Raw genomic sequence first — 23,416 nt, 5'->3', positions numbered from 1 at the left:
ATCTAGCTCTGAATGCGAGAGCTCGAGCGCACGGCGGACTGAAAGTCTGCCTTCAACATGACGACGAGCGCGCAATTCAGTTCGCATTTTGTTCTCGGCCGTGTTGGACGTATTTGATTGTTGCGGCGGACGCCGGAAATTGTTTTTGTTTTGTAATTCTATGCTAGGGCTGCACAGGTATTAGTGTCTGTCAGTGTTAGCCAATGCAAGCCAGCGCCCCTGTATTGGTGGTGGAGCAGACAATGCTGCTTGCAGTTCAAAAGGGCAGACACCGAGAAGCAGCACCAAAAGTAGAAACACAATAACCAACTAGCAAGCATTTAAGCAAACTCGCTCACCTCTCAATGTGTGCGTGTGTGTTTGTCTATGTGTGTGTAAATTAGTGAGTGTGTGCGTGGTTCTTTTGGCGAATATACGCAAACAAATCAAATTATAATGGCCAACACTAGCTGTGAGTATTTGCCGTGTGCTCAATATTCAAATTCAAGCTAGAAAGTGTCGCGTGCGAAAGTGTTGAAATAAAAGCAGCAACAGAAACGGCAACCGCATAATTTTTTTTATTTCGCTGAAAACTAAAACCTGTTCTAGACGCCAAGTGCAAGTTACACACACACATCTACTTATACCTGCATACAAAAAACAAAAGAGAGCAGAAGAAGGCAATAAACAAAAAACCCAACGAAAGGAAACTAATGCTCAATGTGTGCACTGCGATTTATCTGAACCTCACTTAAAATACAGAGAAAAAAGAGAATATAATTTAAAAAAATAAACTTCAATACGAATAGAACGATCATGGCTATGACTGCCACTGCCTATGCGTCAGCAACGCACGTCACACAACAACAGCAGCAGCAGCAGCAACAACAACAACAACAACAACAAACAACAAATCAGCAGAGACAGCAACAACGACTGAGCCGTGCGCGCACGAAAAACGCAGCTCAACTGACGTCGACGCTGACGCCGCTGCTCAAGCGCGCCATTTCAGCGCCCCAATGGATATTTCTCTTCATTTTAATTTATTTAGCAACAGGTGAGTGTGTATGTGTATGTGTGTGTGCTCTCCTGCACACGCTTAGGTCCTAAGAGAGTGATAGTTCACGCAAGAGAGTGGCTCAATTGAATGGTCAGGACACGCGAGAGAGAGAGAGATAGAGAAAGAGTATGTTTGTTTTGCAAAGAAAGCGTCGCTGTTCAATTGGAGCGACAACAACACTCATAAACACGATTTATGTATATGACACCAACGTGGGCTCCAATTTTCTGCTGAGCCACTTACATTTTTTGTTCGAGTGCATTGGAAGTTGAAGAGAGCATTTTGTTATTTTTCTTCTTTTCGCTTCGGCTTGTTTTCAAACCGACATGTGGCGACATGTTAAAAGAGGTCGCTGAAAGGGTTTAAATGGCAACATTTCGATGATTCACTTGAAAAATAAATACCTCATCACTGATTAATAATTGGCCTGCTGCAGTCAAACAGCATTTGTCGATTATAGAGTCATTTTCGGATCGATTAAATGGAGCTATTAATACAAATGCTCTTATCGTGTTTACAATTGCACATCCTCGTTGAGGTTGAGGGCCATAAAAATGTGTTTGTGTCCAGCAAACAATTTTTCTTATCGTATAGTCGTTTAGACTGCAAATCATATTTGATTTAATTTAAAAAATCAGGTGATATTTGTTTAATTGGCACCAAGATTTTATATTATGGCACAAGTAAAACATGACTTGTTAAAAATGAATTTGTATTTATTTTCTACACTTCTTAATGGATTAAATTAAATTTTAAATCTTTTAAGCAATTCTTGATTGATTATGTGAAATGCTTTTGTAATACTTAACACCTAATCTATTGAAAAGTCAATAAACCGATATTTCAATGTTGCTTACTCAAAAATTGGAAAAACAAATAGTCGCTCAGGTCTTTGAAGTGCAGCTGAAGTTCAAGACAATAAATCTTTAAAACTGACGCATTGATAATTGAAATGATTTTCTTCGGGGATTCCAATGCTTATCTGTCAAAGAAACAGACAGCTGTCATCTTGAAAGTGGATACCTTAATGGCCTTCTCGCTGCATTTCTCGCTCCTCAGTCGTTAGGAGTGCCACGACCTGAGCTACTCTGCTCAGCCAGTCTCCACATATAAAGTTGGCTGGTGTAACTAACTGTTTGCATTTCTTAACTGTTTGCTCATCGTTGTCGCCGATTGTGCAAAACAGCGACCTCAAAAAAAAAATTCGTTAATTTTTTTACAATATGTACATAAATGTATATTTATGTACACATAATTTGTATCTTATCGGGCCGGAAAGTAAAGTACTCTTAGCCGGCAACTGGCAACGTCAGCAAAAACAACAACAACAAACAACAACAACAACAAGCAACAACCAGAAACAGAGACGTTTGGTAATTTGATAAACCACCTAACGCTGGAGGCCAAACTTTGTCTATTTCAGTTGTTGTTGTTGCTGTTGGCGTTGGTGTTGTTGTAACAGTTGCACTTGGGAAAAGCCCTTGCTGTGATGAAGAGTGGAGGAGGAGGATGGTGAGGAGGGAAAGCAGCACTCATACAACAAACAGCCACAACTGGTTTTTCAGCCTCATTATAAAAGTAACAGCTAACGTCGTCTCGTCGATCATCAAAGTCGCTTTTCCATTGAAATGCATCCCAAAGTGAAATTATACATTATTTTCAAAAGAAAAAATCGCAGCGCAGGTAAAAATACAAACACACACACACACACACAGATATCACAGCAGAAAATTACCTGTGCTACCTGCGCGCGCTGTTAACGTTAACAACACGTGACCCCGCGCAACCGCCGCGGACATTGGCGGGTGTGACACACCCGTCTGCCCGTCCCCTGTTCACTGTGCACTGTCCACTGTCCCTGGTCTGGTCTGGTCAAGTGTTAAAGTGCAATCGGCCGTAACCGCTGGAGCCGTAGCCGTTGCCGCAGCCTACGCACCCGTTGGTTTGCCATTGCATGACGCTGTCCATTAGTGCAACTCGTTAGCTTTTTTTATTCTTCCTTTATTTTATTTCATGCACTTACATACAATGTAAATATAACTACAAACGATCTAAAACTGATTTGGACCCTGAACTGAACTCAAACCCTCGCTCGACCATTATTTAATGGAACTGTGGAACTGTGGCCCCAGCTCGAGTTTATATTACTCTTTTTATGTTATATAAAGTCAACTTATAGTCTAAACTTTCGGATTAAAGCGCTATAGCATCTTAGACCTTCAGCTCGTTGAGTGTTCGAATTAATTTGCAAATTGACATTATTACAGAGGGTGCGATTTTAAAACAACTTTATTAATTCTTGTCTAAATTAAAGGATTGATTAGGACCTATGCTTTTCATATGATTTAAACTGTATAAAAATATTACGTCTAAAATCAATATTCACTTTTTTTTAAGTTGAAAGATTGTTAATTAAATAAGTAATAAATAATGTTATATTGATTACATCATTTTGTTGACAATATCATAAGTAAAGTCGAAGTTTTGATCAATGAAAATATTTAATTATTAAATAGGATTACAGATGTCATCTTCTGTTTGTTTTAGTCCTTTTACTATACTTTGTAATAAAGAGAATTTAAATTTGTATTATCAGATAACTGATGAAGAATATGCATTATGTGATTGATTATGTCAACGACTACTTATCAAACATTAGTTGTTATAGTTAATAATCAATAATATAATTTTATAAGCAGTGTGTAAGCCACCTTAGTAAGCCACTTTAAAAGAATAGCCTTCTTGTTTAGCCCTGTTAAGAGTTTAAGGTAAAATGAAGGGCCATTTAGCATGTGCAGCGTTGCCAGTTTTCAGTTTTCAACGTTTAGTCTTTAGCGGGTGCATCGATTTTCAAGCGCCTTGAGAAGACCACAAACCGTAAAAACTGTTAAAACAAAAATGAAAAAATGTAAATAATACAATATACTCGGACATAATGGAAACGTAGCCCAGCTGCTTTCGCTTTTAGTAACAAACAAATGTTTAAATTGTGGGCGTCGTTGAATTGTTGTTGTTGAGATTTGTTGTTGTTGCAATTGTGGTTGTTGTCATTGTTTTTATCAGAGGCATCACGTAGCTGCGTTTTATCTGTCGCTATTTGCATACGCAGCGAAGCGGCCACAACAGCTAACATTGAGTTTGACTCATGGCAGATGAGGTTGAAACAATCACATCCGCACTGTGGAACAGAAACCCAACAAATATTAACTGATATCACATATTATATCATATTGCTCCTAGATATGTACAAAAGCTACTATGTCTCTCGTTGGCTGCATATTGCGTTGGGTCATTTTGATATATGCTGAGAGAGTCCATCAAATTAAAGCTTTAAAAACAAGGAAGAACGGCTGTCTTAGTCATGGCGAATATTACATACTTCTTTAGACCGGAATCAAATTGCCCATCTAAATTTCACCAGCAATTTAATAATCCAACTGATTGTTCATATGAAAACTATATGCTATGGTAGTCAGATGTTGAACGCATTTTTGCAAGTCTTAAGAGCATAATATTACTTATATTAAGTAAGTTTGTCTCCGATGTATGGAAGGTCCGTCAAACACCACGACAAAATTATAATACTCTCAACTGAGATGATAAGCACTTGTGTCAAAAAAATTATAAAGCACGTTAATCAAAGACACTAAAAAGATATTTTTTCACATTTTTTATCGCATTCAAAAGAGAATTCTTTACAGTTGATATTTGATACATGTTACTTAACACTAATTGCCATAAAAAAGATGTTCGCTTAACAAATCTGTGTCTTGACAAATCTTAACTTGAATACAGCGCAACGTGGGCTATACTAAACCATTTTGTAAATTGGAGCTTTAAATAAAGTCAACTTTGGAATTTACAACAGTATCAAATGCTTTGCTAATTGTGCATTTAATTTTTTGTTGATGCATAGGACTTTATGGATCAGAATTCACTACTGACTGAAATTATTCCTGAAAAGAACCAGTATGTAACAATGCAAATGGGTTACATTTAAAATTTGGTTTATTTGTACTTTTATTAATAAAAAACAAGATATGTATTTATTTATATTGATATAGTTTATTTTATATTGCTATATTGCCACTTCTCTAAGTAAAGGATATATTCAAGTCTATCACGCCTCAGGCAGCATTTTTATTGATGCAATTTTTTTGGTTGCTGTCGAATTAAATTTCACATTTTGAACTTGAGTTGTGGAATGCAGGTTTCCCCAAAGAACGCCAAGGCATCAGTTGCAACACAATTGTATGCAACTTTTGAGAGTTGCATGATTCAGTGTTAGCTTTCCACGGTGCAACGCCCACAATGCTGCAAGCCAGTTGTTTAGACAGTTTTTGACTATTCTCTTCTGACTGTGTTTGCTGAGACTGTTCCGGGCACCGGAAAACATTCTCAGGCATTCATTTTTTGTTTTCTTTTTTTTCAACAGTTCATTGCTTTGTGCTACTTTGCTGAACGGGTCTTCTGTCAAGGGCTGTTGTATATGTATCTGTTGGTGCGTCTGCGCCCAACTGTTGTTGCCACAAGCTCAAAACTGGTTCCCAGGCAGCGACGCGACTGCGACGGCGCCACCAGTGACTCCACTTTGTGCCCAATTCTAAGCATTTTGGGCAAGGTACTATTCCCAGAAACCTATGGATCAGGGAGGAGTTTCGGTAACTAAAGGTTGACACAGCCCCCTCCAAATTTACGCGCGTTTCCCAAGCGTTTTCTGCGCGTTTTTAACGCTTCTTTTCTCATGTTGAAGTGAAGCGATTATTTATGAAAATTAATTAGCTTTGCTTCGCATGTGTGAATTGTTTTTGTTATAATCGTCTAGCTATTGTATAACACCACGATATAAGCCAACAAGCGTATTTATTTAAATATTTAAAACGTCTATACTTGGAATTCTTAGAAGCACTGCCGGAAATTTGTGTGGGAACTAATTTGGCGGGGGACTTTGTTATGCTCGTTGTGTGTCTGCGCAAATGATTACCAGGTCGGCTATACAAAGCGCACTCAGACATGAAAGATCTCAAAGTGCTAGCCATCGAATGGGAACGAGACTTGTTTAAAACTGTCTGAACAAGAGATTCATTTCAAGGCACTGAACCGAACTCGTCTGATACGCAACTACAACAAGACCAACTGATAAGAAATACACCTACATACATTGTAGAGAAATTCCAATTATCATGGCGGTAGTTTTTACAGGTCTTGCGCATTTTCAGGGCAAAGTTTACACAGTTTTCTAATCCCAGAGCTTGTTGACAAAAGTTCAAATTGAAACGGAATGTAAACTATGAGAGATCCGAAAGATTAAGGGTCAAATAAAGAGCATGGTTAAAGTATTAAAATTTCACCTGCTCAACTAGTTTAGTGGGTTTATTTAACATTCTTTTTATTAATAAAAGAGAACATTGCAGTCGGGCGTAACCGACTGCGAAATACTTTGATACCATAAGTTAATCCAGCGGATAACAAGTAACAAAGAACAGGGTGGGGTGTAGCCAAGAAGTATTGTCCAACTTTGCCGTTCAAATTGTGGCAGATATAAGGTATATATAAGTTTGGTAACTGTAGCTCGTTAGCAGCCTTATTAGCAAACTTTTCTGCTAGCTAAATGCCCAAAAAACTGAGTGTATTCAAAGCGAATCGTGTTTATCACCTCAACTCGCTTTCTATTTCTTTCTGAAGAAAAAAACTCATTAGACCCTAAATTTGTAGCATAGGTCTAAAAATATCTATAATCGCATTATCGCCAAAACTATTTTAATCGCGACACGTTTTCACTTTTCCATGAACGGAATCAAATTAAACTACAGTAACGAAAACTGAAAACTGAGCTGAAAGCCAAACAATTAAAATGCAATTAAATGTTTTTCGAAAAGTTACAAACGATGATGCTGTTTCTAGTATTACGGTTAGCAAATTAAAATGTCTAAAAAGTAAGAGCCGAGAAAATATGGCAAAAATAATTTATGCAACTGTGAAACATCCGACAAGTAATGCAAAACAAAAAAAAAAAGCACCAGCAAAACTGACAGAAAAATGAAATTTTTTTCGTAGGCGTTTGTTACCCCAAAAGCACAGAAAACGAAAAACAACAATTCCAAAATGTATTTACAGCAAAAATTAAAAGCAATAACAACAACGGCTGCAATAATAATAAAGCAATAGCTGTCTGTGTGTGTGTGTGTGTGGATGTTTATGTGTTGTATGTGGGTTGTCTGTGGGGCAACCAATGGCAAAACAATTGAAGTATGACCAAAAACACAGACCCAAAAAGCAGAGACGACACAGAGCCGCAGCTGAGCAACGCGTTTGGGTTTTTTTGTTGTGGCCATTTGGCTAGCCAGAGGGTGGGTGGGTGAATTGTAGCTGCGGGAGGAGGGATCGGGTGGTTGATAGTTACTTTGAGTATGCAGTTGCAGCAACAGCAAGTCGGCTAAGGTGGCTTAGAAAGTTGGGAGAGCACAAAAACAAAATGAAAACGCCAAAGCTGCAAAAATGAATACAAGCCAAACCAAAACAGCTAACAAATCGCAAAAGCAGCAACACAAAAAACAGCGAGTAAAACGCGTCAAACATGCAATGCCGACATGTGCTGGTGTTTGTGTATGTGTATATATATATATATATATATATGTTTATATATACATTTATATAGCGTACTTTGCTTGTGCTGATTAGTCATACTACAGAATGCAATGCAATGCAAATGACGAGGCCCAAAGCTGAACTAATTTGCATACATTGCACACACGTGCAGACTTGCATGTGTGTGTGTGTGTGCAAGTGTTTGGAAACTGGGTCTTACGCCTTTACAACAACAGAAAAGTGGGCGTGTCTGAGGAGTCCGAGCCACAATTTTGTTGTTACTCTGGCAGCTGAAACACACACTAAATATTTAGCACAGCTTTCGACATTACATTTGCATAAATCAACTTTTGTGGGGGAAATGGGAAATGAATAATGATATAACTGCATAGATTGTATCTATTTAAATGCAATGTCTGCCTGGGAAAATATATAATTGCCACAAAAAAATCCAAGGAAAGTAGTTAATGTATTTGGTTATGGTAATTTAGATATAGCAATTACCACAAAAGTAATTTACTAAAACTGAAAAATCTCTCCCCTTTTTAATCTAATCGATTTCTGAATTCATCAGTCAAAAATTAAAGCAATACTTGGTTGGTTTAGTTATACTTAACTGGTTGAAGAGATTATTCACTTGAATCAATAAGTATTTTGCTGCGTTTGAAAGCCCCAAACTGAGTTTGAAAAAGGGTTAAATATCCCAACAATTATTTTTTTCATTCATTCATTAATTTCTAACATTTTTAATCTAATCGGTTTCTGTATCTATTTAATAAAAAAAACTCAATAAATTATATTAGATGTTTTTCCCGGTTATAATCAAGTTAAAGTTAACTGTTGGAAGATATTATTTACAATTTCAACCAATAAGCAAAAATTAGAGTCGGAAAAATGGCTGAATATCAAAACTTTCATATTTCTCTAAATACTGATTCGATTTTTTGCCAGTCCCCAGTTCACTATGCATATACAGATATTAAAGAAAGGTATATCAAATTGTCAAAGGGTTGTTAGCCTTTTAGTTCCTTGGCATAACTTGTGATTATAAATTCTGATGAGCAAAAGTCGAGCTGTCTAAACGAGCTATTGTGACAATTGTTCGGCATAATGTTATGTTTGTCTATTTGGTTAGCAATTCAATGTGCTCATTAAGTTGCGAGTATTTAAATTTCGTTTGTGGCGACCATTTGACACGCCCAACTTAAAGCACAAAGCGACTTGGACATCATTAAGCTGCAAACTTGAAGAGTTGCCAGTCAAAAGCTTAACGCTCCCCACAGAAAAATCCAAAATAAAAGCTATTAACAACTGTTTCTTTTGAGGTACCGCTAAACTTAAGATTCGCTCGCACTCAACTCTATAAATGTATCTCGTTCCGAGTTGCCATCGTCAAAGTCGTTCAAGTCTCCGTTCCAGCCTCAGTTGCTGTCGCCGTCGCCGTCGACGTCGACGACGACGACGCGTCGTCACATTGTCGATTCATTCATGAGACGCAACAGCAGCAGCAAACGAAGAAGAAGAAGAATACGAGGCAGACGAAAACAGTTGTCGAAAATGCGAATGCGAAAACAAAAATTGTTCTTTGCTGTTTCACTTCACATTCGTACGTTTATGATTATGAAATTTCCGTTCCGTTTGTTTACGGCTAAACACAAAAGGCCAATGCTGTTATACAAAAGCGCATGTCGACACATACAGCATATATAGAATAAGTAATTCTTTCTCAGACGCGTTCATTTTTAAAATGCCATTTCAATACCCTGTACACTTGGAAGCAGTCGCAGGGCATGTGTACTTATGCCAGTTCATGCAAATGCAGATGCGGCAATTTAATGTTATGTTTATAAAAGTTATGCTACAAAATGTATACAACAGATAAATTGTTTCATTTCTTGGGTTTTTAATATGCAATTAATGGGCGTTTTCTAAATGAAATAGTCATCCAAATTGCTCAGATTAATTAGCACTGTTTTTTAAAATTTGAAATATATAAAGTTACTGAATTTAACAATTACAAATAAATTTAACAAGAAAACACAAAAGACGCAAAAGGTCTTTCGAAATTCTCCAAGTACAACTATTAAATTAAATAATTTTCATATTTTAGCTTTCAAAATGACCCATGACTTTAAAAACAACAAAAAAAATTTAATATTACAAGAAAAGACAACATTACGAAACGGATCCGTCAACTATGCATCCAAATAGATCACAAAATCGTAATCTATACGGATTAAGTTAAGTCTCAAAGTGATACACACAAATTCGATAGACTTAACACATTTCTGAGAATCAAAAACATTCGTTGTGTGTGTCATCGAATTCAAGTTTGTGTTTGTATTTGTCAGTCTAGCATATAGGGTATGTGAGGTGTGAAATCGTTGCGACTACAGCATTCTCTCATGCGTTTTGTTGCTTTTTGAGTATTTTTCTGCACAGTTTCGTACGTGAGTATAATATAATTATGAGCTACTTTACCTACAGCTTACTTACTGGCTCATTTACTTACCAACGACTGCGCACGAAGCTTTCAAAGCGCTGACACATAAAAAAAAAATAAAATAAAATAAAAAAAACGCCTAAACCAAAACCAAATGACAGCAAAACGTTTTCAACTCTGAGCAAAACCCTCCCTCTATTTACCAAATGCAAGGCAAACTAAATCGCCTTTAAATACGAATAAAATTGTTTTAAAAGCGGCGCAACAAAATCGATGGCCTCATAATGTTTTCACCTGCGCGGGTGTTAGTAGCAGTATCGTGGGTGAGGGGACAGTTGGGGTGCCAGTTCGAGGTCTGGTCAACGATTTGCCTGCATTTTTGTTGTACACGGTTTCTAAGTCAACTGAACTGTCAGTTAGTTGGGGCCAGGGCAGGCCAAAGCGCAGCAAAAGGTTCAGAGTCATGCGGCAAGTCAGAGTTTTGTTATGAAAGCTGCTTTGTTTTAAGAACAAATTTATAACAAAAAAATCTTTTTGTTCGCACACGTCAATTTCAAATTTATGACAAAATCGCGCTGTCAGCCACTTAACACAAATTCTAAACTGCAAATTTTATTGTCGTATCTTATTTAAAATTTTGTTATTGCCAATAAACAGCTACCACTACTTAGCCAATGCCATTGAAACCAGCTCGAAAACACATACATTAACAGTCTATATATGTGTGTAAGTACTCATTTTTAACCAGAAAGTTTTGTTTGCCAACTCTTGTGATCTTATATGATCTCCGTAATATCTTGCTGCTTAAATTTGAGCTAAATATGCATACAGTTCATATAGTATATATATAATATACATATATATTTGTATTAAGAGATAAACCATAATTGTGGGCAAGGCTGAATAAGGCAAACGAATCAAATTGAATAGATAAAAATAATAGATACAAAAAAACTGCATAGCTTTGGTAAATATAAAAATAGTAAACAATGGGGAATACAAAAATCACTAATTTTTTTAATCTTTTACGGCTACAAAATCCTCTTTTCTTGTTTCGATTCAATTTAAATAAAAGAATTTATAATTAAAAATATATCATCATATTAAATAATCTTCATATTTATAATTCACTGACTCTTAATCATTTTTTGTAGAATTAAAGGGAACAACACAAAGAAAACAATCTGCAAAAATGTAGTTAATGCATTTGATCACACTTAATGCATGAGAAGTGCCTTGAAGCGGGTTTTGTTGAAAATCGGAAGAAATTAACCGGCAAATTAACGTGTTTCTACAAATTTGCATTATCGTTTCCTAAGTACAACTTTCTTTCTCGCCAAATTCAACTTTTGCAAGCAGAAGTGAAAAATATATCTCTCGCTTATGTTTTGATTTTTTGCTTATTTTTTACGGTCTGTGCATTCACTCCAAAAGTGCTTGCTGTTTGTGTAAAAAGCAAAAACTTGAGGAAAACACTTGAAATGAGTGAAGCTGCTGGTCTGGTGGTGCCCAAACACGCACATATCTATGATGTGTGTATGTAGTATGCCACTTGGTGTGGCATGGGGAAAGGGGAAAGGAAAAGCGAATTGATTCTGCGCCGCCAGCGCAAATGAAAGTTGTGTACGATGTTGAGAGCAACTGATTAACATTAGGTGGCAACTTTTCTAATTTGGTCAATGCTTGTTTCGCTCTCAAGCACTTTCCTGGCCAAAAGGCCAACTGTACTAGGTGTGTGTGCCCAATAAGACAAATGCGATAGTTGCGGCAAATGAGGAAATCTACGATTACAATGTCACTTTAGCTCTTCGGTTTTTCGTTGACCTGTAATCAAATGCGATTACTGACTGCTGGCCTTGTCCAAGTTACAATTGACTCACCTCTCGTCTTCTCTTGCAGATGTTGGCGCAGTGGAGGTGCACACGAAGGAGGCATATTTCAATGGATCTGCTTATCTGCGCCTGCAGACACCAATGCCCACCTGGGACCACTCGGCGATCAGTTTCCGCTCGTGCCGCGGCGGCGAAATACTCGCCCAGCAATATAACAAAAACTCAATTGTAATCTCAGTGCTCAACGATTTCCTGCAAGTCTCCCTTGCCGGACCGGCCGTCATCGGGCTGAACAATCGCCTGGACGTCAGATTGCCCTACCAACTGCTGGACAATCGCTGGCATACGCTGCAGTTCAAATACGAGTATGGTAATCTCTATTTGCATGTGGATCGTGAGGCAATTATATTCGGTAAGTACCAATTTCACATCTACCAATTTCACATGAATCGTGCCAAATTGCAAAAACAACAAAGAAAGAAAAGAAATTAAGATTAATTGAAATATCTAAAGGTCTTTTTATATGTTACCAAGAAGTTTACCATAAAGGTCATAAAGTTTATAATTCTGTAAGGCATCAACGGATGAAGCTATTAATAGCTTTCGAAAATTGTGCATAATAGCATACAATTAAATTTAAATATGTTGACATATGTTGAAAATTGTTTTAAATTCGATTCTAGTCCATTTCCATGTCTCCAAAATGTTTTCAAAATGAATTAAATCACATTAATTCTTTAGCGCATGCTTTAAATTTAATTTAAAAAAAAATTTAAATTATAAAATCAGACATTTTTAAATAATTCCGGATATTATGCTTCACAGGAAACGGAAGACGAAAATAACCCACAACTTTTTCACTTTCATCCGGAATGGCTTTAATTAGGCTGTAGCATTTTATATTAAAACTAAATAGTTTCGGTGCACGTTTTATTTAATCGAAGTCTTTTTAGCAGCTTTTGCGTGTTGTGCGAAACTTAATTTTGCTTATTGAGATATCATCTTTAATGTGTATGGTGTTTATTTTGTAATATATACAAAAGTATGTCGTATTTTTTAATAATCAGATTTTTGATTAACTTATTTAATTACTTAATTTGAGATATAAATTCTACTGAGTATATAGTATTTATTCTGTAGTATAGAACTATGATAGACTTGACAATTTTATTATTATCCGAAAAGAAACAATTTTACTAAATTGGAAACAATTGATGAAGAAAATTGTCACCCACCGTCAAAACCCGAGTCGATTTAGTCAACTCCAGTGTCCGGTCTCGGAGACTGTAAGAGCTAGAGACCTGCAGTTTGTACATTAAGTTCCCTTATATCATAGGCAGATTAAGTTTAGTTAATTTTGTAGATAACTGGTCCCGTTTTGGAAATATTGCAAATTAGTCTCTAATATTTGGACTTTTTAAGATCTTGAATAACCTTTTCGGTCTACATCAAAGTTATTTTATAAATTTATTTGCATTGCCCTTGTTTTAATTTAAATTCTTACCGATCAGATAGACAAACATGAATCTTTCAAATCTTGTTTTGCGTTACTTTAACAACTGCAAAGGAGAATGTGAGAGAATGTTTATGTATTTTTATTTGAGCCCGATTTACGTGACTTAATGAAATGTGGCCACGTTTCTGCAGCCCAGCCTTATGTCCATCATAAAACGCAAGTCACCATTATGAAGTTATTCATGCATGTTTCCATTTTTAATTGCAGCAAACTCGACGTACAATAGTCAGTTTCTGACCAATCAGGACATTGGTAACGAACTAGCGATTCTCATCTTGGGCAACTCATTCTCGGGCTGCCTGCTGGATGGACCAGGACTGCAGTTCGTGAATGCATCCAAGCAGAACGCTGTCTTCGGCGTCTGTCCACTCTCCTATGGGCCGTGCAGCGATCACGAGCTGTTTACGCGGCTGCAGGACAACTATTGCCTGAACGATCCCTGCATGGGGCATGGCACCTGCACCTCGAATGCCGATGGCTACGAGTGCCGCTGCACAGCACGTTACTCGGGCAAGAATTGCCAGAAGGATAATGGATCGCCGTGTGGCAAGAATCCCTGCCTGAATGGCGGCACCTGTCGCGAGAATTCACGTGGCGACTATCAGTGCGTCTGTCATGCGAATCACAGTGGCGAACACTGTGAGACCGAGGTCAATATTCATCCACTCTGCCAAGCGAATCCCTGTTTGAATAATGGCGCCTGCGTTGTGCTCGCCGGCAGCTCCAGTCCCACGTGCGAGTGCCCCAAAGGTTATACCGGCAGCCGCTGTGAGATCGATATGGATGAGTGCGCCTCGCAGCCGTGCCAGAATAATGGCAGCTGCATTGATAGCATCAATGGCTTCAGCTGCGACTGCAGCGGCACCGGCTACATGGGCGCCTTCTGCCAGACGAACATCGATGAGTGCGAGCAGAATCCCTGCCTGAACGGCGGACGCTGCTACGATACCTATGGCGGATACACCTGTCAGTGCCAGGATGGCTGGCATGGCGAGATCTGTGAGAAGCCCATCAGCTGCCAGACGCAGCAGTGCCTCAATGGTGGCACCTGTGTGGACAAACCCATTGGATTCCAATGCATCTGTGGACCCGAATACAGCGGCGAACTGTGCCAACTGGGACCCAGTTGTGCCCAACAGTGTCCCATCGATTCGGAGTGTGTTGGCGGCGTATGTATGTGTAAGCCAGGCACATCGGGTGAGTAGCTGACTCTATGTCCAATCTCTCTACGGGTTCCATGGTTCATCTGGTGTGGCGCATGTATTACTTTCGATATGGCTTAGCTAATGCGAGGTTCTTTTAATGGTTGCCATCTATCTATCTATCTCTCTGCCTTAATCTAACAAAAGCTTCCGATTTGGAGCTGCCAACTCCGCTTGAAATGGACATGGTCTTACAAGGGGCGGGCATGGGCGAGGGCGATGGCGAGGGGGAAACAGAAGCGAGCACACTGTGCGCTGGTGGCAAGAAGAAACGCTACATTTCACCCGAGTGGCTCAAACGCAAGCGATGTGAGCTAAAATTGAGTAGGTGGATAGTGTCCTCATGGCTTAGGCTCTTATTTGCGAGTAGTAAATCTAAATCAAGTGTTTTTTGAGCAACTTCCAAAAATGTGTTCAATTTCTACTGCTAGTATAAAGATCAGCAACGAATTTGTACGCTTTGTGTTTTATTTATTTTATTAATTCAATTCATCTATTATATAATCTAATTTTACACTGATTAGATTGTTGCATTATGAAATTAGCATCTGTCAATTATACTTCCCCACACATATGCAGAATCATACAAACCCAAATGCTGGGCTTAAACTTTAACATTTTAAATCATATTTCACAAAATTAAATACAAGCACAAACTACTTACATACATCGATAAAAAGAAAAGAGAAATAGATAAAAATAGTCGTTGATAGTAGTTGAAGGATTTCAAATACAATCAGCATCGCTTGTTTCCTTACAAATGCTTTAGATGCAATGTAAAACCATATTCATTATTGGTTGCATAATGCATATAGCTTGTAAAATATTTACGTAACCCACAATTAAAATGCCGAGAACTAATCCATAATGCTTCTTAACATGTATATACATACTCGTACACATCCACACACCATATTGGCTGGCAAATGTAACTATTCTGTATATGCGAATTATATGCATATGTATATGTAGGCCCCATTGGTCATTGTCTGCCAACAACAACCACACCGACACCAGAACAAGCAACCACAACAACAACAACAACAGCAGCAGCAATGCTTATCACGACCCCAGCTATTCCTCCAAGTAATGCTGCAACAGCAACAACAACAGCAATTACAACTACCACCCAAAAAACTCCAATAACCAACACAACAACAACAACAAGAACAACAACAACAACAGCTACAACAAATAGTAAACAATACAAACAGCAAAAACAACAACAACAACAACAAGCACCAACCCAACGCTCGGCTTCACTGAATGCATGTCCCCAAGAAAATTGCTTGAACGGTGGCACCTGCCTAGGATATAGAAACAATTATACCTGTATATGTGCTAGTGGATACACAGGTTTGGCAACAACACTACCAACCCAGGGTTGCACTGCAAGTCCCTGCCAGAGATTAGACAAAAGTGCATTAGTCGCTCTAAAATTCGAATATTTTTCAGTTATGATTTTCTAAATAACAAATTGCTCTTATTTCTGCAATATTATTTGGTTTTCAATAGTTGTATATGTTCTAAAAAATTATTATTTCGTTGAATACATTGACTGTTAAAAGGAAGAAGAAGAAAAATTAAATTTTTTCCAAAAGTCGAATGCATATCTCCAAAAATGATTCCAATTCGCAGACATTTTTAACTGGTTTATGTTCTTAATTCGGAGCGACTACTATTCTACTAAATATTAACACTATATAGCTAATAAATATAAATATTCACTTAGATTCTTAGCTTAAGATCCTCTTAACCAAAATCCCGTGCATTTGCTGTGCACACTTGTAATGCAACCCTCGTTATATTAACTGTAAATAGACGTAGACTTGTACTATATATATTACTTAATACACTTAATAGCTTATAAGGTAAATGCCTAGCAAATATATTTCTATACTATATAGCCTACAATACAGTTGGTAACAGGCGTTACTTGAGTGCAATCAAAGCTAACCACAAATTGTATTTCGCATTCAGGTTACAACTGCCAGCAGAGCACGGGAGATGGCGCCACCGCATTGGCCCTGACGCCCATCAATTGCAATGCGACGAATGGCAAGTGCCTCAATGGAGGCACCTGCTCCATGAATGGTACTCATTGCTACTGTGCCGTCGGCTACTCTGGCGATCGTTGTGAAAAGGCCGAGAACTGTTCGCCATTGAACTGCCAGGAGCCGATGGTCTGTGCCCAGAACCAGTGCATATGTCCGGAGAATAAAGTGTGCAATCAGTGCGCCACACAGCCCTGCCAGAATGGTGGCGAGTGCATCGACCTGCCCAATGGGGATTACGAGTGCAAGTGCCATCGCGGCTGGATGGGTCGCAATTGTGCCAATGATGTGGACGAATGCGTCCTCCAGCCAAATATCTGCGGCAATGGCATCTGCAAGAACGAGAAGGGCTCCTACAAGTGCTACTGCACGCCGGGATTCACGGGCATCCATTGCGACTCCGATGTGGATGAATGCCTCAGTCATCCGTGCCTGCACGGTGCCGCCTGTCACAACAAGGTAAGTTTTTATTTGGCTGTGAAGCATCTGAATCGAGAGTCTCTAGCTACTAAAAATGTAATTAGCTGTTTTTCTTTAAATACGGAAAGCATCGGATTTTGAGACAAGTGAGTTCGAGACAAGCTCAGGCTTTTTCTATAACCTCTGTGTTCAATATGCCTTGTAAGCTATATTCATTCAGCCAAACTGATGGGTTTGTTGATTTCCCCTACCAGCGTCTTTGAATGAAAAGATAAAAATCAAATCATTTTATTTAAATTATTATTAATAATTATTTGAAATATTATGTTAAAAATACTTTGTCGAATCGAACCTGTAGTTGATGTCAGTTCCTATTTTTCACATGTTTCTCTAGATTATGTAGTATTTATAATTTCTACCCCTTCATCTAGGATGTTTTTTTGTTTTTGTATTTAATGAGCGCATCTCTCTACTTAAATGCGATCTGAGATGATATTATAAAGGTCCTTTATCATAATTCTGTCAATTTCCTTAGCGTTTACAGTTTATACTTCGTCAGGGCATTGTATCGCTAATATTTACCATCAACGCTTTCATCATGTAGTAAATTAGTTGCTTTCAGTTAACTCCAATCTTATCCATTCAGTTAATAATAAACCACCCATTCTCTATCCAAATCAGATCAATGCTTACGAGTGCGACTGCAAGCCGGGTTATCAGGGAGAGAACTGCGAGATCGACATTGATGAGTGCATCAGTAATCCGTGCTCGAATGGCTCCACCTGCATAGACATGATTAACAATTTCACGTGCAACTGCATACCCGGAATGACGGGTCGCATCTGTGACATCGACATCGATGACTGCGTTTCGGCGCCGTGCCTCAACAGTGGCCACTGCATAGACGAGTTGGGTGGCTTTCATTGCGACTGCAGCGGCACTGGGTATGAGGGCAAGAACTGTGAGCTCAATATTGATGAGTGCATCTCGAATCCCTGCACGAATGGAGCCATGTGCATCGATCAGGTTAGGGACTATCACTGTGAGTGTCATGCGGGCTACAAGGGCAAGAACTGCGAACAGGATATCAATGAGTGCGAGAGCAATCCCTGTCAATACAATAGCACCTGCTTGGAGCGCTCCAATTCCACATTGTATCAGTTAAGCAGAGTTATGGACTTGCCCAAGGTGTTTAGTCAGGCCTTCAGCTACGAGAATGCCAGCGGGTAAGTTGAGATCAGTGTAAAATCTAAACAACTCCATAACACAACTCTTTCCCTTCCTCCTCTAGATATGAATGCGTTTGTGTGCCGGGCATTATTGGCAAGAACTGTGAGATTAATATTAATGAGTGCGAGAGTAATCCCTGCACGAAGCATGGCACCTGCAACGATGGAGTAAGTGCAACTCAATTCTTTTACAAATAATATCCTCTCAACATTAAACCTCTCTTTTTTATAGATTGGCACCTACACCTGTGAATGCGATCCGGGTTTTGAGGGCACCCACTGTGAGATTAATATAGATGAATGTGATCGCTATAATCCCTGCCATAATGGCACCTGCATCGATCAGATTAACGACTACGATTGCGACTGTGATGCCAACTTTGGTGGCAAGAACTGTTCGGTGCCGTTAATTGGCTGCACAACGGGACCCTGCCTAAATGGCGGCACCTGTCGCCCCTTTTTAGTTAACGAGACGATTCATCTATTCAACTGCTCCTGTGAGCATGGTTTCCAGGGTGACAAGTGCGAGAAGACCACCACTCTCTCCATGGTTGTGAGCAGCCTGATAACGGTAAAGACGCAACGTGATGAGGGCTACGACATCAATTTGCAGTTCAAGACGACGTTGCCAAACGGCGTCCTGGCTTTTGGCACCTCCGGTGGCCAGAATGAGCCCGTTAGCTATATACTGGAATTGATAAATGGACGCTTGAATCTGCATTCGTCGCTGCTGAACAAATGGGAGGGCGTTTTCATTGGCTCCAAGCTAAATGACAGCAATTGGCATAAAGTGTTTGTGGCCATCAATACGTCACATCTAGTGCTCTCGGCCAACGATGAGCAGGCCATATTCCCAGTGGGCTCCTATGAGACAGCCAACAATAGCCAGCCCTCATTTCCGCTAACCTATCTCGGCGGCACCATACCAAATTTGAAATCGTATTTACGCCATTTGACGCATCAGCCATCAAGTTTTGTCGGTTGCATGCAGGATGTTGTCGTCAACGGTAAATGGATCTTTCCCGATGAGCACGGCGAGCACGATACGGATGAGAATACAAAGCTGTCCTACGTCCAGAGCGGCTGTCCACGCACCGAGCAATGCAAACCGAATCCCTGTCACTCCAATGGCGAATGCACAGATCTGTGGCACACATTCGCCTGCCATTGTCCCAGGCCCTTCTTTGGGCATACCTGTCAGCACAGTAAGTACTCCTTAATTATGTACATGTTTATTTATTTCTCGTCTCGTCAATTAATCAGTGAATTATAATCACATCGTATATCTTCTTGCAGATATGACAGCTGCCACATTTGGGCATGAGAATACCACACACTCAGCTGTGATTGTGGAGACGACGGACGTGGCCAGACGTGCTATACGTTCCATTTTAGATATATCCATGTTTATACGGACGCGAGAGCCAACTGGTCAAGTCTTCTACTTGGGCAGCGATCCGCGCAAGATGCCCACGAAGAGTGAGTAACCCAACATCGATTAAGCTAATCCAATACCCAACTAATGCCTGCAATGTTTTACAGATGTTGGAGACTCTTATGTGGCAGCTAAGCTGCATGGCGGCGAGTTGCTGGTAAAGATGCAATTCAATGGCACCCCGGAGGCATATACGGTGGGTGGACAGAAGCTGGACAATGGCTACAATCATCTGATCGAGGTGGTGCGCAATCAGACATTGGTGCAGGTCAAGCTCAATGGTACCGAGTACTTCCGGAAGACGCTGTCGACGACGGGTCTGCTGGATGCACAGGTGCTCTACTTGGGCGGACCGGCGCCAACGCGCGAATCTCTGCTGCCCGCCAGCACTGAGCCGGGTCTGGAAGAGAGCAGCGTGATGGCCAGCGGCGGCACGGCAACCAAGGAGACGGACGATAGTAAGGACTACTTCAAGGGCATCATACAAGATGTGAAAGTGAGCAACGGTTCGCTCATTATGATCGTCGAGATGTATCCCCTGAATGTGACCGATGTGAATGTAAATGCCAAACCCTTCGGAGCGGTTAGCATTGATCGCGCCTCAGTGCTGCCCGGTGAGGTGTCCGATGATCTGTGCCGCAAGAATCCCTGCAAACACAATGCCGAGTGCCGCAACACGTGGAACGATTACAGCTGTAAATGTCCAAATGGCTACAAGGGCAAGGATTGTCAGGAGATTGAGTTCTGTCAGTTGGTCACCTGTCCCGGCGGCAGTGTCTGCCAAAATCTGGACGATGGCTACGAGTGCCTGACCAATATCACATTCACCGGCCAGGAACACGCACCGCTGGCATTCTCATACTTCAAGGAGCAGCTGCCCGATGAGATTGGCGTCACGAAGCAACCGCTACTCAAACCCATCATTGAGATTGCGTATCGCACTCGAGCCGGCGGCACTTTGCTTTTCATTGACAACCACGACAGTTTCTTTGAGATCGGCGTGAATGGTGGCCGTGTCACGGTCACCTGGAAGCTAACGCAGCTGCACATTGGCGAGTCCGGACGCTTCGAGAAGGAGAACACCGATGGCGAATGGAGTCACATTTATTTGCGTGCGCATGGTAGTAAATTGGAGGGTGGCTGGAAGGGTTGGGAATCCATGGTGGATCCCACGCCTGGCTTCTCCACGGACATCGATCAGGCAGCGTTCCAGGAGCTGCTCTCCAGCAGCACCCAGGTCTATTTGGGCGGCATGCCAGAGTCGCGTCAACTGCGCGGCTCCACACAATCCTCGCAGCAGGGTTCCCAGTTCAAGGGCTGCCTGGGCGAGGCACGCGTCGGTGATCTGCTGTTGCCTTACTTCTCCAATGCTGAACTCTATCCACACACCGAGAATGTGTCCGTGCAATTGCAGGCGCAGTTCCGCCTGAACTCGACACGGCCCGCAGAAGGCTGCATTCTATGTTTCCAGGCGGACTGTAAAAATGGCGGCTATTGCAATGCACCCAACGAGGAATACGCTTGCGCCTGCCAGCCGGGATACGAGGGCGACGACTGCGCCACGGATATTGACGAGTGCCTCAACACAATCTGCCAGAACAACGGCACCTGCATCAACCAGGTGGCGAACTTCTTGTGCGAGTGCCAGCCCGGCTTTGAGGGTCGCTACTGCGAGCTAAATATCGACGAATGCTCCAACCATCCATGCCACAATGGTGGCAACTGCACCGATCTGATCGCTGCCTACCACTGCGAGTGTCCCGATGAATATACGGGTGTCCAGTGCGAAGCGCTCAAGCAGATGACCTGCGAGAATGAACCCTGTCGCAATGGCTCCACCTGTGAGAATGGATTTAGTAAGTGCCTATATTCATTTATTCATTAACTAACGTGTATCATTCATATCATAATCGCCTCCTTTTGCTTATAGATGCTCAAACCGGCAATAACTTTACCTGTACCTGCGCTGTGGGCTTTGAGGGACCGCTGTGTGACACGCCCTTCTGCGAGTCGACGCCCTGCGCTAATGGAGGCCTCTGTCTGACCACCAATACCGTAAGCAACCAACCAGATAATCCTTCAATTGGCATACTTCTATAGCACTTTCTCGCACAGATACCCACTTGCAAGTGCAGTTTGGGCTACACGGGACGCTTTTGTGAGGAGGAAATCGATGAGTGTGCATCCAATCCCTGCCAGAATGGTGGCCAGTGTCACGATCTTGTGGGTGGCTATCAGTGCAACTGTCAGTCAACTGGCTTCGAGGGAGTCCACTGTGAAAATGACATCGACGAGTGCATCCAGGCTGTGGAGTATTGTGGCGGACTCGGACGTTGTTTCAATATGCCGGGTAGCTTTAAATGCATCTGCCAGAAACCGTATTGCGGCGCCTTCTGCAACTTTACCGACCCCTGCAATACGCTCAACATTTGCGCCAATGGCGGACAGTGTATGGAGAATTGTGGCGATGTGCCGGATTACACTTGCAATTGCACTGAGGGTTTCGCGGGCAAAAACTGCACTGCGCCGGTAAGTCAATAGTAGTCTGAATATCTACGGCGGGTATACGCATAATAAACTATTATCATATATTGCTCATAGATTACGGCTAAAGATGACGGTCCATCGACAACAGACATTGCCATCATTGTCATACCAGTTGTTGTCGTGCTGTTGCTGATCGCTGGTGCTCTTCTGGGCACATTTTTGGTAATGGCTCGGAATAAGCGGGCCACGCGAGGCACCTACAGCCCCAGCGCGCAGGAGTACTGCAATCCTCGGCTGGAAATGGACAATGTGCTGAAGCCACCGCCAGAGGAACGACTTATATAGTTAAACCAAGCCCCGCCTCAATATAAACAGAAAGATATTTTTAAAATCCGCCCATATAGGTACATGTTGTACTAAGTTCGTCTTATTAAGCTAAGGGTGCTCGCAAAGCAACAGCCAGGCTTCCACAGAGCAACTCTACACCAATCACCACAAAGGCTTGGACTTGATGCCTACGCTTTAGTTAGTTAATAACGCCGTTTTCTATTTATTTATAGCGAGTAGTTTGTATGGCAATCACTTTATAGTCGTTACATAGTTACAGTTTAGTTTCAGTATTCGGCATCATTCAACAGAATAAATGAGTAGACTATCTTAAAGCTGCGAACAAAGTTGTGCTGCACACAAAACAGAAATGCGAGACGAGAAACACGAAACACGAATCGAAAAACACGAAATGCAAATTAAAATAGAAATAGCAAGCAAAATAAATCAATCAATTCAACACATTCCAAGCGGGAAGCCCTTAAATACGTTAATGTACAAGTAATGTTTTTGTAAATAGATTTGCATGACCTTTTTAAACTAAATTAGCTGAGCTAAATAAAATCCTAAATACATATTAACACACACTCACACACATATATATGTTTATTTATATATGCAACTGTGTATATGTATATCAGTTATTGTGGCCTTATACAAAAAGCATGAGAACTAATTGTACCTAGTTGTTTAAGTAAATCAAATATTTTGCTCTACACTTTTTAAGCGTAAACTTAAGAGACTGTACTATATATATAAATTCATATAAAAATTCGACTTTTTTCAACAAAAAAAAAGATAATAAATATAAATGATAATAAACGAACATAAATTCGTTTTCTAT

The 23,416-nt window shown here is 40.5% G+C and overlaps 1 protein-coding gene across 3 annotated transcripts; it reads left to right on the top strand.

The window, feature by feature from the left end:
• The first annotated feature begins 121 nt into the window (after positions 1–121).
• On the top strand, positions 122–23,369 carry LOC6564291 (protein crumbs). Of its 3 annotated transcripts, XM_032737747.2 has the most exons (14): positions 122–1,036; positions 11,970–12,314; positions 13,626–14,615; positions 14,768–14,944; positions 16,601–17,133; positions 17,223–17,240; positions 17,776–18,320; positions 18,386–18,491; positions 18,556–19,528; positions 19,620–19,802; positions 19,866–21,614; positions 21,689–21,813; positions 21,874–22,287; positions 22,360–23,369. In XM_032737747.2, the coding sequence occupies exons 1-14, from the start codon at positions 796–798 to the stop codon at positions 22,588–22,590; spliced, it is 6,630 nt and encodes a 2,209-aa protein (XP_032593638.1). In that variant the 5' UTR covers positions 122–795; the 3' UTR covers positions 22,591–23,369. The 3 variants fall into 3 exon arrangements, with proteins under 3 accessions (XP_032593638.1, XP_032593640.1, XP_032593639.1); XM_032737749.2 differs by lacking the exon at positions 14,768–14,944 and having other exon boundaries at positions 22,360–23,357; XM_032737748.2 differs by lacking the exon at positions 17,223–17,240 and having other exon boundaries at positions 22,360–23,357.
• Positions 23,370–23,416: the final 47 nt, after the last annotated feature.

The sequence above is a fragment of the Drosophila grimshawi genome, unplaced genomic scaffold (assembly GCF_018153295.1).
Source record: "Drosophila grimshawi isolate 15287-2541.00 unplaced genomic scaffold, ASM1815329v1 contig_311, whole genome shotgun sequence".
NCBI classification, from domain to species: domain Eukaryota; kingdom Metazoa; phylum Arthropoda; class Insecta; order Diptera; family Drosophilidae; genus Drosophila; species Drosophila grimshawi.
Note: the sequence above shows the minus strand (reverse complement) of the source record. Positions and strands in the feature narration are given on the sequence as shown.